This window comes from Felis catus, chromosome E2, assembly GCF_018350175.1.
Source record: "Felis catus isolate Fca126 chromosome E2, F.catus_Fca126_mat1.0, whole genome shotgun sequence".
Classification (NCBI taxonomy): domain Eukaryota; kingdom Metazoa; phylum Chordata; class Mammalia; order Carnivora; family Felidae; genus Felis; species Felis catus.
The window spans coordinates 28273865-28286860 of NC_058382.1; the positions used below are offsets into that span (position 1 = coordinate 28273865).

General features: G+C 55.7%; 2 protein-coding genes across 14 annotated transcripts in view; one reads left to right on the forward strand and one right to left on the reverse strand.

Annotated features, from left to right (window-relative positions):
* Positions 1-9798, forward strand: part of ADCY7 (adenylate cyclase 7) — a 59844-nt gene extending 50046 nt beyond the window's left edge. For 7 of the 9 annotated variants that reach the window (XM_045047182.1, XM_045047188.1, XM_045047187.1 and 4 more), the window contains 11 exons: positions 332-416; positions 802-927; positions 1883-1984; positions 2608-2801; positions 3647-3740; positions 4149-4304; positions 4862-5008; positions 5952-6056; positions 6303-6417; positions 7033-7157; positions 7364-9798. In XM_045047182.1, coding sequence (XP_044903117.1) covers positions 332-416; positions 802-927; positions 1883-1984; positions 2608-2801; positions 3647-3740; positions 4149-4304; positions 4862-5008; positions 5952-6056; positions 6303-6417; positions 7033-7157; positions 7364-7510 — 1396 coding nt within the window. In that variant the 3' untranslated portion in view covers positions 7511-9798. The remainder of the gene's footprint in view (positions 1-331; positions 417-801; positions 928-1882; positions 1985-2607; positions 2802-3646; positions 3741-4148; positions 4305-4861; positions 5009-5951; positions 6057-6302; positions 6418-7032; positions 7158-7363) is intronic. The other 2 variants (XM_019819728.3, XM_045047183.1) reach the window with 2 other exon arrangements.
* The window catches only part of BRD7 (bromodomain containing 7), a 47920-nt gene continuing 37328 nt past the window's right edge, over positions 2405-12996 (reverse strand). For 2 of the 5 annotated variants that reach the window (XM_045047189.1, XM_023245810.2), the window contains exons 14-17: positions 12807-12918; positions 12383-12526; positions 11705-11848; positions 11159-11388 (exon numbers count right to left, since the gene is read on the reverse strand). In XM_045047189.1, coding sequence (XP_044903124.1) covers positions 11333-11388; positions 11705-11848; positions 12383-12526; positions 12807-12918 — 456 coding nt within the window. In that variant the 3' untranslated portion in view covers positions 11159-11332. Of the gene's footprint in view, positions 3663-4111; positions 10979-11158; positions 11389-11704; positions 11849-12382; positions 12527-12806; positions 12919-12996 lie in introns of those variants that run through there. The other 3 variants (XR_006590818.1, XR_006590817.1, XR_006590816.1) reach the window with 3 other exon arrangements.

The window sequence follows — 12996 nt, forward strand, 5'->3', positions numbered from 1 at the left end:
TGGCGGTTTCGGGAAGGGTGGTCTGGCCAAAGGGTCCGCGAGGATTGGGGTTCAGTATGTGCCTAATAAAGACCAAATAGGAAGCACGTTTATATGGCACTTTGGTGCCGGACAGGAGTCTAAAGTCTGTGTAACCACGGGCCCTGCGTGCCGGGAGTGGGCAGCTGGACCACAGTTCTCAAAGATCCCCTTTGCTGCGTGTAGGCAGTAGTCTGGGAGGGGCAGGAAGTGGCCGGGAGCTGGAGAATTGGGGTGCTGGGGGGTGGGGGGCCTGCCTGTGGCTTGGCCCTGGGCAGACGGTCCTCCAGGACTAAGGTTTTCTCCTCTCCAGGATGGCGGCCCTGGGTGTGTCCTTCGGGCTGGTGGCCTGTGTGCTGGGGCTGGTGCTAGGCCTGTGCTTTGCCCACGAGTTCCTGGTGAGTGGGAAGGCCCGAGCGGGCACCTGGCCGGGCCCTGCCCCACCGGCCCTCCCGCTGCCTCCACCCTTCCCCGGAGCCCTCCGTGCTCAACTTCGCCCCTCCTGCCTGGATGACAGTTTGCCGGGTGCTTCTCCCAGTAATCTGCCCTCCCAGGCTGCTGGTGGCCCCCAAGTGGCTGTGGCCGTCCCCGGCCCGAAGGGTGGGAACGCCCCTTCTGTCTGTGCACCCCGTGAGTGCTGAGCTCTGGGCTGGGCACGGGCACAGCGCACCTGCTGACGGTCACTAGCGGAGCTCTTGGGAGCTTGCGCATCCGCCGGGGCGCTGCACCGTGGGCTCCTTGTCCGGGTGCTGGCGCCGGCCACCTGACCCCGTGCCTCCACAGAGGTGCTGCCCTGCCCGAGGGACACTGCAGGCCATCTCCGAGAGGGTGGAGACCCAGCCCCTGCTGCGGCTGTCCCTGGCCATCCTGACCATTGGCAGTCTGCTCAGCATCGCCATCGTCAACCTGGTGGGTTCCGGGGGTGGGGGAGGCGGGCCCTGGCAAGGACCCCTCGAGCCTGCGCACGCTTCCCGGGTGGAGGGGGCCAGTGTTTGACCCTGGGAAGCTTCAGATTCTCGAATCCCATCATCCTGTTGCCTGAGAGCTGCATCTGGTGTAGCCCCTGCAGAGCGCAACGGGCAGGCTCTGGGAGGTTCCCGAGGCAGGCCCGGTTTGCAGACGAAGACTTGGGGACCCCATAGAGCTTCCGTGGCTAGCCCCACGAGGCTCTGGGAGGTTCCCGAGGCAGGCCCGGTTTGCAGACGAAGACTTGGGGACCCCATAGAGCTTCCGTGGCTAGCCCCACGAGGCCGCGATGTCTTGAATCACCAGCGTTTTGGCATCCTCGCCTTTCTTTGTGGTCCCCTGAGGAGGCCCTGTCTTTCTCTCTCTGAGACTCCATTTCCTCACTACAGAGTGGTTGCCCGGGCACAGGCCTGAGGGACACTTGAGCCCCTGCTTCTCAGGCCTTGCTCGCGTGCTCAGTGCTGCAGACAGCACCTGTCCCTGCTGGTCCTCCCAGCTCTGACATCTAGAGCTAGGGTGTCTCCGTGTCCTGGAGACTGTGACCACCACACTGTGTCACCCGGGGAGCAGGGGGCTCATTGTCCATGTTGATCCCAGCTTCTCCCCCCATCCCCCACACCTCCCACCACCAGCCTCTGATGCTCTGGGGACAGTGTGCGTATGGCTTCATTCTACACCCTTCTCTCCCCCAGACCCGTCCCCACTGTGGAGCTGAGGACCGTGCTGGGGAATCGGGGCAGTGACTCTGGCCACACTCAGAGCTGGGCCTGGCAGATGTCGCGGAGGCCTCGGGCCCAGCCCTCCGGCCCCTCCCCACCCCCAGCCCTGCTTGGTCCTGGCAGGTCCTGGAGTCCCAGGTCCCCCGACCACCCCTCATGGTGACCTGTCTCCTCTGTAGCCGCTGATGCCTTTCCCGGCCCTGAGGCAGCCTGCAGGCAACCAGAGCTTGGCGGATGGAGATGTGAGCAGCAGGGAGCTGGCCCCGTGCAAGCTCCTCCCGGTGAGTGCGGCCGGACTTCTGCGCACCGTGTGTCCCCACCTGGACCGCTCCCGCACAGCTCGGGACGTTGAAGGCACTCATCCCGAGTGGTGGTGAATTGGGAGCTGGTCTCTGAAGGGCAAGAAGGTTATGGGACAGGGGGGTGGAGCGGGGCCAGTTGGGAGATGGGGCCAGGGGTGGCTTTGATCTAGATCAGGGGGGACCATGAGTGTCTCTCTTCTGGGGGCAGTGGGGAGCCACAGCATGATTTTGAGGAGAGGAACGTGGGCAGAGATGCACTTCGGGAAGGGCAGGCTCCTGGCCGAGCCAGAGGCAGGGAGGCCGCTCGGGTGTGTGCGTACCACCTTGGTCACGTCCACATGCCACCGCCTTCTTTCCTTTAGAGGAGCCCGTTTGCCGCAGGTAGAAGCAAACACACCGTGAAGTTTTAGACTCTGTTGTCTGCTTTGTTAAGAAGGGTCGTCAAGGCAAGAGGGCAGTGCTGCAGACAGGCCGGCTCCTCACGGGTCCCCCAAGTGGGGCCAGGGCTCTGGGTCAGTGTGCCGCGGCTAGAGGCGGCCCTCTCTGGTGACCCCTGGTCCGGGGGGTGCCTCGCGGTGACCGACATCCCCCCGCCTCCCCAGTATTACACCTGCAGCTGCATCCTGGCCTTTGTCGCCTGCTCCGTCTTCCTGCGGATGAGCCTGGAGCTGAAGGTGGTGCTGCTGACGGTGGCCCTGGTGGCCTACCTGGTGCTCTTCAACATCTCCCCGTGCTGGCAGTGGGACTGCTGCAGCCACAGCCTGGCCAACCTCACCAAGACCAACGGCACCCTCAGGTGGGGCCCGCGGCGCCCATCCCGACCGCGCTCCACGGCAGCACCTCCCTTTGGTTCTGCCGTCGTTTCGAGCTGCGGGACGGTTGCGTTGGGTCCCGTCTGGACTGGACGCCTGTGGGGTGGACCTGCAGGTGGCACGCTTGCCATGGGCCAGGCAAGCGACGGTCTCGGGCCGCTACGCTCGGAGCTGGAGAGGGACTCATTTGCAGGTTCTCTGGGGGACGCCCCTGGTCGCACGGAGGCCTCCTGGGTCATCCGGTCTCTATGCCGCTCGGGGGGTGGGTCGGGGGGAGGCCTCAGCTCTAGTCCAGGCCCCCTCCTTCATCTGTGTCCCGGAGGTCCAGAGAGTTCTGGAAAGCACTGTTGTCTGACACCCGAAGGGCTGGCGTGTGGGTGCTTTTGGGGGCTCTCGGCCCCTGTGGGTTGAGGAGAGGGGCCTGGCTCCCCTTGAACTTAGAAGGCTGGAGTTTCGGGACCCAGAACAAAACCTGCTCCTGTGGGTCTGCGGCACCTGCAAACCCCATCTGCCAACCTGAAGTCCCTGACTCACTCAGAGGACTCACCTGCCTGCAGTGCTTTTCGTGCAGACTTTGCCGTGGCTATCCTTGGGCATCCGGGTGTGAGCTGTGCTGTCGCCGCGGTCACCTCCCCGTCAAACCCTCTTCTGTACAAGTTGCTGCTGCCTTTAGCGTCTCCGCCATGAGGACATGAGCTCGGATGGCAGAGATCTCTGTCCCGTTCACGCCTTCCCGCAGGCTGGCTCTGGCCCGCCCCCCGCCGCCCCCTGCATCCGAGGACTGGGCAGGAGGCTGGAGATGACTCCTGCTTTTTCCCTTCGTGTCCAGCAGCTCCCCGTTCTGTCTGTGGAAGGACCCGAAGGCAATGATCAATTTCTACCTGGTTTTGTTTTACGTCACCCTCATCATGCTCTCCAGACAGGTACCCCCTGGGGAGCCCCCAGCGTCCCTTGCTCAGCTCGGAGACAGAACTGGGATGGGGCGGGAACTTCCGCAGATTTGGGGCAGACGGCCCTGCAGGGAAGCTCTGGTCCCTCGGGGAGGGGTCCCTGCGTCCTCACCTCCCTGTTATCGCCTCCCATCAGGACACCAGTGACATCTGGTCACGTGGGTCACTTGAGAACTGAGTCACGGCTGACTGGGACTCTAAGGCCACTGGGAGGTGGCTGTTGAGTGGGAGCCATTTGCCGGGGACAGAGGGTGGAAGGGCGGACGGACGGGACGGCTCCGCAGCCCCAGGGTGATGGGCGCGCCCTGCTGCTTCTCGGCCTGTGTCGTTCTGCCCCCGCTCACCGCGGCCAGGACACTGATGCTCCCCCATCGTCTGCAGATTGACTATTACTGCCGCTTGGATTGCTTGTGGAAGAAGAAGTTCAAAAAGGAACACGAGGAGTTTGAAACCATGGAGAACGTGAACCGCCTCCTTCTGGAGAACGTCTTGCCAGCCCACGTGGCCGCACACTTCATTGGTGACAAGTTAAATGAGGTGCGGTGCGAGCGGGGCCTGGGTCACTAGGACAGGGCGTCTGAGGGTCCGGATGCAGCCCCTGGGACCTCACGTCCCGGGGCCCTGGACCTCGCCCCTGTACGAGGGGGCCCACGGGTCAGGGTGGCTGTGAGGACCAGATGTACGTCCAGGCATTTGTCATCTGGACAATCCGTGTGGATGAAAGCGTGCGCTCCGCCAGTTCTGGGTCGCCGTTTCACAGATAAGGAAGCAGGCCCAATGGGTGCGGAAGCCAGGTCTCCTGTGATCTGGGACCTCCTCCCACCCCAGGGGCTCTCAGCCTCAGCCAGGAGACCCAGGGTACCGAAGGGCCAAAGCCAACCAGGGCCTGGCCTGCCCCAAGCAGCGGACTCACGGCCTTGTTTCTGTAACAGCCCCCAGATGGGTCTCCGTGGAAGCCGGGTGGAGCGGCACCTGCCTGGCGCCCCCTCCCGAGTTTGGTGGGGCGGCCGAGGAGCCGTGTCCCTGTTTGCTCCCGGTCCCTTCCGAGGCCGGGGGGCCTAAGGTGGCCTGCTTCCTTCCCCGCCCCCACCCAGGACTGGTACCATCAGTCCTACGACTGCGTGTGTGTCATGTTTGCGTCGGTGCCGGACTTCAAAGTCTTCTACACGGAGTGCGACGTCAACAAGGAGGGGCTGGAGTGCCTGCGTCTGCTGAACGAGATCATCTCCGACTTCGACGAGGTAGGGCCTCCGGGTCGAGCCGCTGGGGGGGAGGCGGGGCGCGGCGAGCCGCGTGTGGGGAGCGACACGCAGGGCCGAAGGTGCACATCTGCCTCTCCTCGCTTCTTCAGTAAGTGTTGTTATCTCCTCTGGGACGGGCAGCCTGCGAAGATTAGATTTAGGTCCTTGAAGAACTCGGCAGTCCCTTATCTGCGGTTTCAGTTCCCCGGGTCAGCGGTGTTCCGGAAGGAGTGGACCCTCCGCCTGACGTGTGGTCAGAAGGTCAGCTGTAGCCTGACACCATGTCACAACAGCCAGGCCATTCACCTCGCTTCGTGTCCTCACGAGGAGGAGGATGAATGAATACAGTAAAGACTTTCTGAGCGAGACCATTCACGTAGCTTCTATTACAGGACGTTGTTCTGTTCTGTTGTTGACCTTTTCCCTGTGCCTGACTTGTACGCTGAACATCGTAGGGACGTACGTGCAGGCGGGAGCACTCACCGTATAGGCTTCGGGAGTCTGAGGTGTTAGGCATCCCCTGGGGGTCCTGGAGTGGGTAAGGGGAGGGGCTCCTGTAGTTTGATTTCCAGCAAGTCTACACTTGCCAGCTGGTTCAGAGGAAGTCAGTCGGTTTGGACTTGATTCTCAGCTGCAAGCAGTCGACATTCCTGGGTAGATACTGTTGGGCTGTGCTTTGTGCTTGGTCCTTAAAAAGGAGAGTCCAGGTGCCCCAGGAGGGGCCGAGGAGCAGACGGACGAACCCTGGGAAGCCCGAGTCAGGAGGAGCAGGGCTGACAAGCCAGAGGCCGTGTCCCTGCATGGACCGGCTGTCTGCCCACACGGGGAGGCCGAGCGTGAGAACTTAGCAGCAGTGGCGAGAGGGACCCCACCCCTTCTCAGACCCTGGGGTGGGCCGGGGCTGTGGCTGGGCCATATGGCTCTGTGTCCCTTCGTCCCGCAGCTGCTCCTAAAGCCCAAGTTCAGCAGTGTGGAGAAGATCAAGACCATTGGCAGCACGTACATGGCAGCCGTGGGGCTCAGCGTCCCCTCAGGGTCTGAGAACCAGGTACCGAGCTGAGCTGGTGGCCGCGGGTCCCAGCCCCACGTTCGGGGGACTCAACAGTTCCCAGACCTATCACCTGACTTCGAGGGGACACCCCTTCCTGCCCTGTCCTATGAGGGAGGGGCAGAGGACCTCACGACTCAGCCCGGGGAAGGCATCTGGTGGGGAGTGCAGGTGGCTAACACCCCGTGGAGGAGGGAAGACAGGGCACGGGATCCCACGGCCCTCGTGCAGCGCCCTGTCCCACAGGACCTGGAGCGGCAGCACGCGCACATCGGCATCATGGTGGAGTTCAGCATCGCCCTGATGAGCAAGCTGGACGGCATCAACCGGCACTCCTTCAACTCCTTCCGCCTGCGAGTCGGTGAGGGCCCGAGGGTAGGGCGGGCCGGGCCACGCCAGGGTGGGAGGCTGCGGTGGGTCCCGGAGCCCGGCAAGCCCACGCTCGAGTCTGTCGGTGCACCTGACTGGATGGTAGGAAAGGTCTGAGAAATCCCTCTTGGCCACACAACCCCAGCAACTGGGTAACTGCTCTTTCTTTGCATACTGTTAATAAAGTTACCTTTGAAAGTTTACATCAGAAGGTATCACTACAGAAAATGGAGAACCAGAAATCGGGCTGGAATCCTTAAAATATACTGAGAACAAAGCAGTTACGAGCCTGACTGCTCCGTGTTCGCTAACGGGGTTGGGGCTCAAAGCCCGTTTATTCTTTGCTGGGAGATGAGCGGATACTGGAAAAGTGATGACCTCAGCCTGACGTCGGGAGCGAGCAGCTGGGAAGAGGGCCGCCCAGGGAGCGCCTCTCCCACGTCCCGAGTGAGAGGTCTTGTCACAGGCTTGGGAAGCCCCCTCCAACCTGCATTTCAGCTGCTGGTCGGTGCTTCCTGGGGCTGCCGCTGGACTCTGTGGCCTCCCGTAGGGGCAGAGCCTGAGGCTTTGCCTCCCCAACCTGCAAAACCGCAAATGTCATCTTCAGGCATAAACCACGGGCCTGTGATCGCTGGAGTGATCGGGGCACGAAAGCCTCAGTATGATATCTGGGGAAACACGGTCAACGTCGCCAGCCGAATGGAGAGCACCGGAGAACTTGGCAAGATCCAGGTACACCCCAGCTGGGGAAACCCATGACCCAGGGGAGGAACTTCCCGGCGGGGGCGGGGGACCCAGGCATCCGTCAGCTTTGTGATTCCAGCCCGGATATGCTTGAGGGACACCAGACGTGTGTGTTCGGGGCTGGTTCCTGGCCATCCCTCCAACAGCAGGCGTTTCTCCTGCATCCCAAGAGTTTGTTGTCCTTTCCTTTTCAGGTTACTGAGGAGACCTGCACCATCCTCCAGGGACTAGGTTATTCTTGCGAGTGCCGGGGACTGATTAACGTCAAAGGCAAAGGCGAGCTGAGGACTTACTTTGTCTGCACAGACACGGCAAAGTTCCAAGGGTTGGGACTGAATTGAGGGCTTCTGGGAGGTGAACATGCTGGAAGTGGATTTTCCGTCCCTGAAGCAAGCCACAGGGAGCACTCGGCCCTACGCCAGTCACAGAGGCATTCCAGGGGTTTGGCCATCACTACCCTGACAAGGTGGCTGTGTGTGGCCTCCTTGGACTTGTGCTAGAGGATTTCTCGGAACGTGCACCAGACTCCAGCCCGAGGCTACCACCGAGCCTCGCCACGCACAGGCAGCTGGGACATGTGGATCCCCTGGGTACTGTGGAGATCTCAGAGGGGGAGCCAGACACACAACTGGCCATGGCCTGCCAGCCGCACGGGTGGGACTGGTCTTTTCTAGGTACAGAACCACGACGAGCTGTCCGGGATGGGTTGGGCACGCCTTTCTCCCAGTGGAGCAGCAACAGGGCTGTATGTTTCTCACACAGGCACCCCGGTAAACAGAGCTGAAAATGTGGTTTTCCATCTATGATTTCACACAGTAGGGAGAGAACAGCACAACAGAGGCTTGTTACTTGTCCTCTCTGGCAGGTGTTTGATTTAAATGGGTATAAGATTAGTGGAGTTTTACCCTTTCTAATGACTTCTTAGATGCCAGACAAAAATCTCTTCCCTCCAGTGTGTTGTCTTTTTAACCACGTCCGCTGACGATTTAGCCCCGCTGGGGCTGAGGAACACGGCTGTCACACAGCAAGAAGGCAAGGAGTGGCACAGCCCGGAAAGAAAGGCACGGCCTCTCAGCCCTTCCCTGACCACCGTGTGTACTTGGCGCCCTCCTGCTATCTTCACATCTCAGTTCCTGTCCTGGAAAGGAAGGGGGTCTGTGGAGACAGAAGGCAGACAACCTGCAGTGCTCCCTTTCTCTTCTTTAGTCCTCACAGCTCACTCGTAGAGCTTCAAGACGAAAAGCATGTCCTCCCCAAGTGTGCAGAAGAGGTTCCCGGATCTGGGAAGCCAGCCCGCTCAGAGCTGCGGAGACAGACTTGTTCCAAACGGGAGGAATCAAATCAAGTGCAAAAAGCCAGGTTTGCGAGAGGCGTCTTACGGTGCTGCAAGTCTAAGAGAATCAGAAGTCAGCCTTCGCTGCGTTTCAAGGTTGAGGAGGAGCCAAACTGCTCATTCCTGTTTCTGAATCAGTTTCACCGCTGCATCCCCAGAGCACACCTGGGGCTCTAACATGGCTGAAGATCACTACAGAGCAGGGATTCCCAGCTGGAGTCCTCCAGGAACCCCCCGCAAGTACAGGAAACCTGGCCCATGGGAGACTTCAAAGGCTTACCCGGGGTTGCAGCCAAGGGCAGGGAGGACTGGACCTGAAGCCACTGTCCGCCGTCTGCCTGGGACGTGTCCACGGGCTTATGAGGCTCAGAAGGGGCTTCTCCGGTTCGCAGAGGTGCTGGGGGCGCTAGTGCAGCTCTGAGGCCCGCATGTAACCAGAATAGAGGCGAACGAAGTATAAGAACTTGCTGGATAAAGGAATTTTGTGGCGAAAATTCTGTTAAGGGGAATAACCTTAAACTGTTTTATGCACCGACTTTCCATATAAAGGGCTGGTTTCAGGGGGCACTACACTGAAATGCGTCTACTTAACTCAGCAGTGACCAGGGCTGCTCAACAGGGCTCTCCTGGAGTGTCAGGGAGGTTCTGTCACTGATGCGATATAGACACACACAGCCGTGTTGGGCCTCTCTGAGGTGGACATATTGCTACTCTTGCAATATTCGAATTACTTTTCTCTTCCAGCACCAGAAATCCCAATTAGGAGTTTAAAAAGTAGTTACCATAGATTTTTATTTCCAGTTCAAGCACTGCGCTCAGATAAAAATATTTTGTAAGTTTTTAGTTTTTCATGTGCAGACCCTAGTGCATAACTGACCATAAAAAGCACATAGTTTTGATTTGCCTGTTTTCTGATCCCTGAGCCCTTTCTTCACAGGTGCCATTCTGTCTTAGGACAAGCGTCTTTGCTAACACTGACCTTTTCTAAGGGTCAAGGGCTTGCTTAAAGGTGGCCTCCCTGACTCTAGTGACAATCGCACCTGAAGTTCTCTGGTTTACTCATTAAGAAAATTTCCTAATAGAGAAGAAGATCATTAACCAGCTTCTACACTGTGTATATAACAGGTCAACATACAGAAACAGGTTTTGAGAAGGTGCAAACAACTAGGAATTACTCTGTATCCTGAATATTTATATATCTGTAACGTTTGTTTCAAAATGTATTTTCATAAAGTACCAGTGTTTCTACTTTGTTTAGCATTTCATTCATTAAATTAGCAATCTGGAAAACGTGAATGTCCTAGTGTTTTGAATTTAATGTTTTCTTGGTTTCTAACTGAAAGGTTAAAATTAAACTCTAAAATGTGTATTTGCACAATTTTAAAGGTCTTCTAGCATACAGTTTTAAGTAGGCTTTTATTTTTTCAAAGTTTGAGAGAGAGAGAGAGAGAGAGAGAGTGCAAGTGGGGGAGGGAGAGTGACAGGGGTAGAGAGAGAATCCCAAGCAGACTCTGTGCTGCCAGCACAGAGCCCTATGTGGGGCTTGCACCCACAAAGCCGAGATCATGACCTGAGCCGAAACCGAGTCCGACGTTAACTGAGCCGAAACCGAGGTGCCCCTGTAGTAGGTTTTTAAAAGACTGGGTCATTTCTAACTCTCTTGAGAGAATCCCTTCTCTTTCACCCTAACATTGCTAAATGTTAGTTTCAAGGTCAGGACAATAAAACTAACACGACTTCCAGCTGGGGGGTTTTACAGAAGGGCTATGTACAGTCCGCGCAGGGTCTTAAACGCGCCTCATTCACTGAGCAAGGCTGCAGTGTGGCGCCTGTTACAGGAGGGGGCCACACGTCTCACGGTCTCCTGCTCAGCTGCCTGCTTGAGCAGCTGACCTTTGCATTTCAGATAAAATTAGATGACTATTAGGGCAAGGGACACGCTGAGGCACGGGTGACCCGTGAGAAACGGTAAAAGAAATGTGAACTTGAAGCTCCATGATTCCCTTATTTAGCTTATCCTTTTACAGCAGTTCTAAGTGACTGTCTCAAAAATGGAAAACGGCAAAGCAAACAGGACCGCCAGACAAGTCAGTGCTGTGATTTCTGGGGGAGGGGGAGGGTGGCACAGGGGAAGCACCTCGTCCTTGCACACACAGTGTCATTCCCAGCAGGTATGCAGGGGACGTACTAGCAGATTCTAAAAGTATGTTAAGTGTATTTGTTTCCACAATGTAACAATAGGAAATCTCACTGGATGGGGATTTGAAAGAAATGTCTTTGCTCTGGTCCCGTCTGTGCCCCCCAAAGAAGCAGCCTTATCACCATCTGACCCAAATGTGCCCAGGTCCACTCTTTCTGCTCCGGAGGGCAACAGGTCAGAGTCCATCCTATTCCTTCCTTCCCTCACAAGGCCACTCTTTGAAGAAACCATCCAGATGAAATGTTTTGTAAGTCAGGAACCAGCTGGTTGTAATTTCTGAGGAGGGTGGCAAATGTGGAAAAATGAGGGACTTCAATTATTTGGGGGACTTGCTGCTTTTAACGAATGGTCCTGAAAAGGCTGTTTTACTTCCTAAGTGTTTCTCTATCACTTTATCCTCAGACCCAGCCCCGGGGAAAGGTCAAGGACAGCTCAGCTGATAACACGCGACACAGCTCGCAGTCCCAGCTCAGCTTTATTACCTAATAGAAGTCCAATCTCTGGAACATTAACTGTTCCAAAGTTTAATTAAAAACACAATTTACAAATATTTACTATCTTCTGAAAAGGATTTCCAAGTGAAGAATGAAAAAACTATGTACATAATATATAATGAAGTACCAGTTAGCTTCAAACCCCATCCAGTCCACACTCGGCAACATCAGTCTTTTTAGGTTCTTCAAAATCTGAAAGAAAAAGTTACGGCTTCATTCAGCACTTTCCCCCTTTTAAGTAAAAAGTAAAGGTGTCATCCAGAATAAGTGCTGACAGCCCTTCTTTACCACGTTCAAGGTTAAAGACTAGATGTGCTACTAGGGCATCACTGTAGCTCTGTCTGCAAACGTGTGAACCCTTTATTTCCTTTATATCTTGTCTAAAGAACAAAAGCAGTTTTTACACTATCAACATGCAGAGACAAAAACCTCTCCAGTGTTATTTGAAAGGAGATGTCCCTTTTGCTCACGACAGCCTTCCATTTTCCCAGAGACACAAGGCACGTACCTTCCGTTAAATCTACGAAGTTGTTTTCCACGATGGGGGAGGGGATGGAAATCCCCATCGCCTTCCGAACCCCATACGTGCTCACGATATCACCTGGAGCGACTTGCTGTGCGAGTTCTTTCAGATTATTGGTCACTTGTTCAGCTGGGAAGGAAGACAAAAAGAAAAAGAAACACAGCTCTAGGTATTGAAACGTGGTTCCTTTAGATTAAAAAAAAAAAAAAGTCATAGGAACACCACAAACTTGACCCTGGGACAATGGGGGTTCGCACTGTGCAGATCCACTCACATTGCCTTTTTTTCCGGTAACACTGGGCTGTAAATGTATTTTCTCTTCTGATTTTAATACTTTCTTTTCTCTAGCTTTGTTGTATGAATTAGTATAGAACATACGAAATGTCAGCTGACTGTTTACAGGTAAGGCTTCCAGGCAACAAAAGGCTATTACAGTAGTTAAGTTTGGGGGGAGTCAAAAATCACACATGGATTTTCAACTGTGCAGGGTGGGTGGTTGGGGTCAGCATCCCTAACCCCCACGTGTTCAAGGGTCAACTGTGTAAATGCAAAAAATAAATCACCTACAGTTCACTTTAGCACTGCTTCACAGCGGTGTCCCTTCTCAGAAGTTTTTCCCTTTAAATATCCCCCAAGTCTCCTTTTCCCGGAGGTGCGACCTACCGAGATGCATTTCCCTGTAAGAGGGGCCCAAGAGACAGATCATGTTGGGAGGGGGTCTGGTGCTCAGACGCTCGTTCTGGGCTTCCTGGAGCTCTCGGAGCAATCTGGTGGTCTCATCAAGTTTCTTCTGGAACATTTCAGCTTCTGTAAGGTACGAAGAATAACATGCTAAGGAAAACAGGGACATACTTGGGTTCTACCTTTTGTGTAATAAAGGGAGTCCTGTGCTCTGGGGTTTTGCTGTTTATTGCCTAGTCTTCTCTCCTCAAAGGAGTGATCCCCTCCAAATGAGATCACCACCACAGACATGCTTTACTACTCACTGAAGCATGGCCAGCCAAGACTTCCTGTGGTGAATGGCTATGTTAATCTGTACTAATGTGACATTAAACCTGGACTGCCTGGGTCATGAAATGATACTCACCTTCAGAGTCAAACACTTCAACAGGAGCACCAAAATTTGTTACTGCTTTCAGCGCTGTGAGCCTGTCCTGATTACTGGAGTCTAAACGCCCCTCTGGCTCTATTTCTGTAATCTGCTTAAAAAAAAGAAAAAAAGAAGGAAAGGAAGAAAGGAATTATTTCAGCTTGTTAAGTCCCGTCAGTGCTGCAAT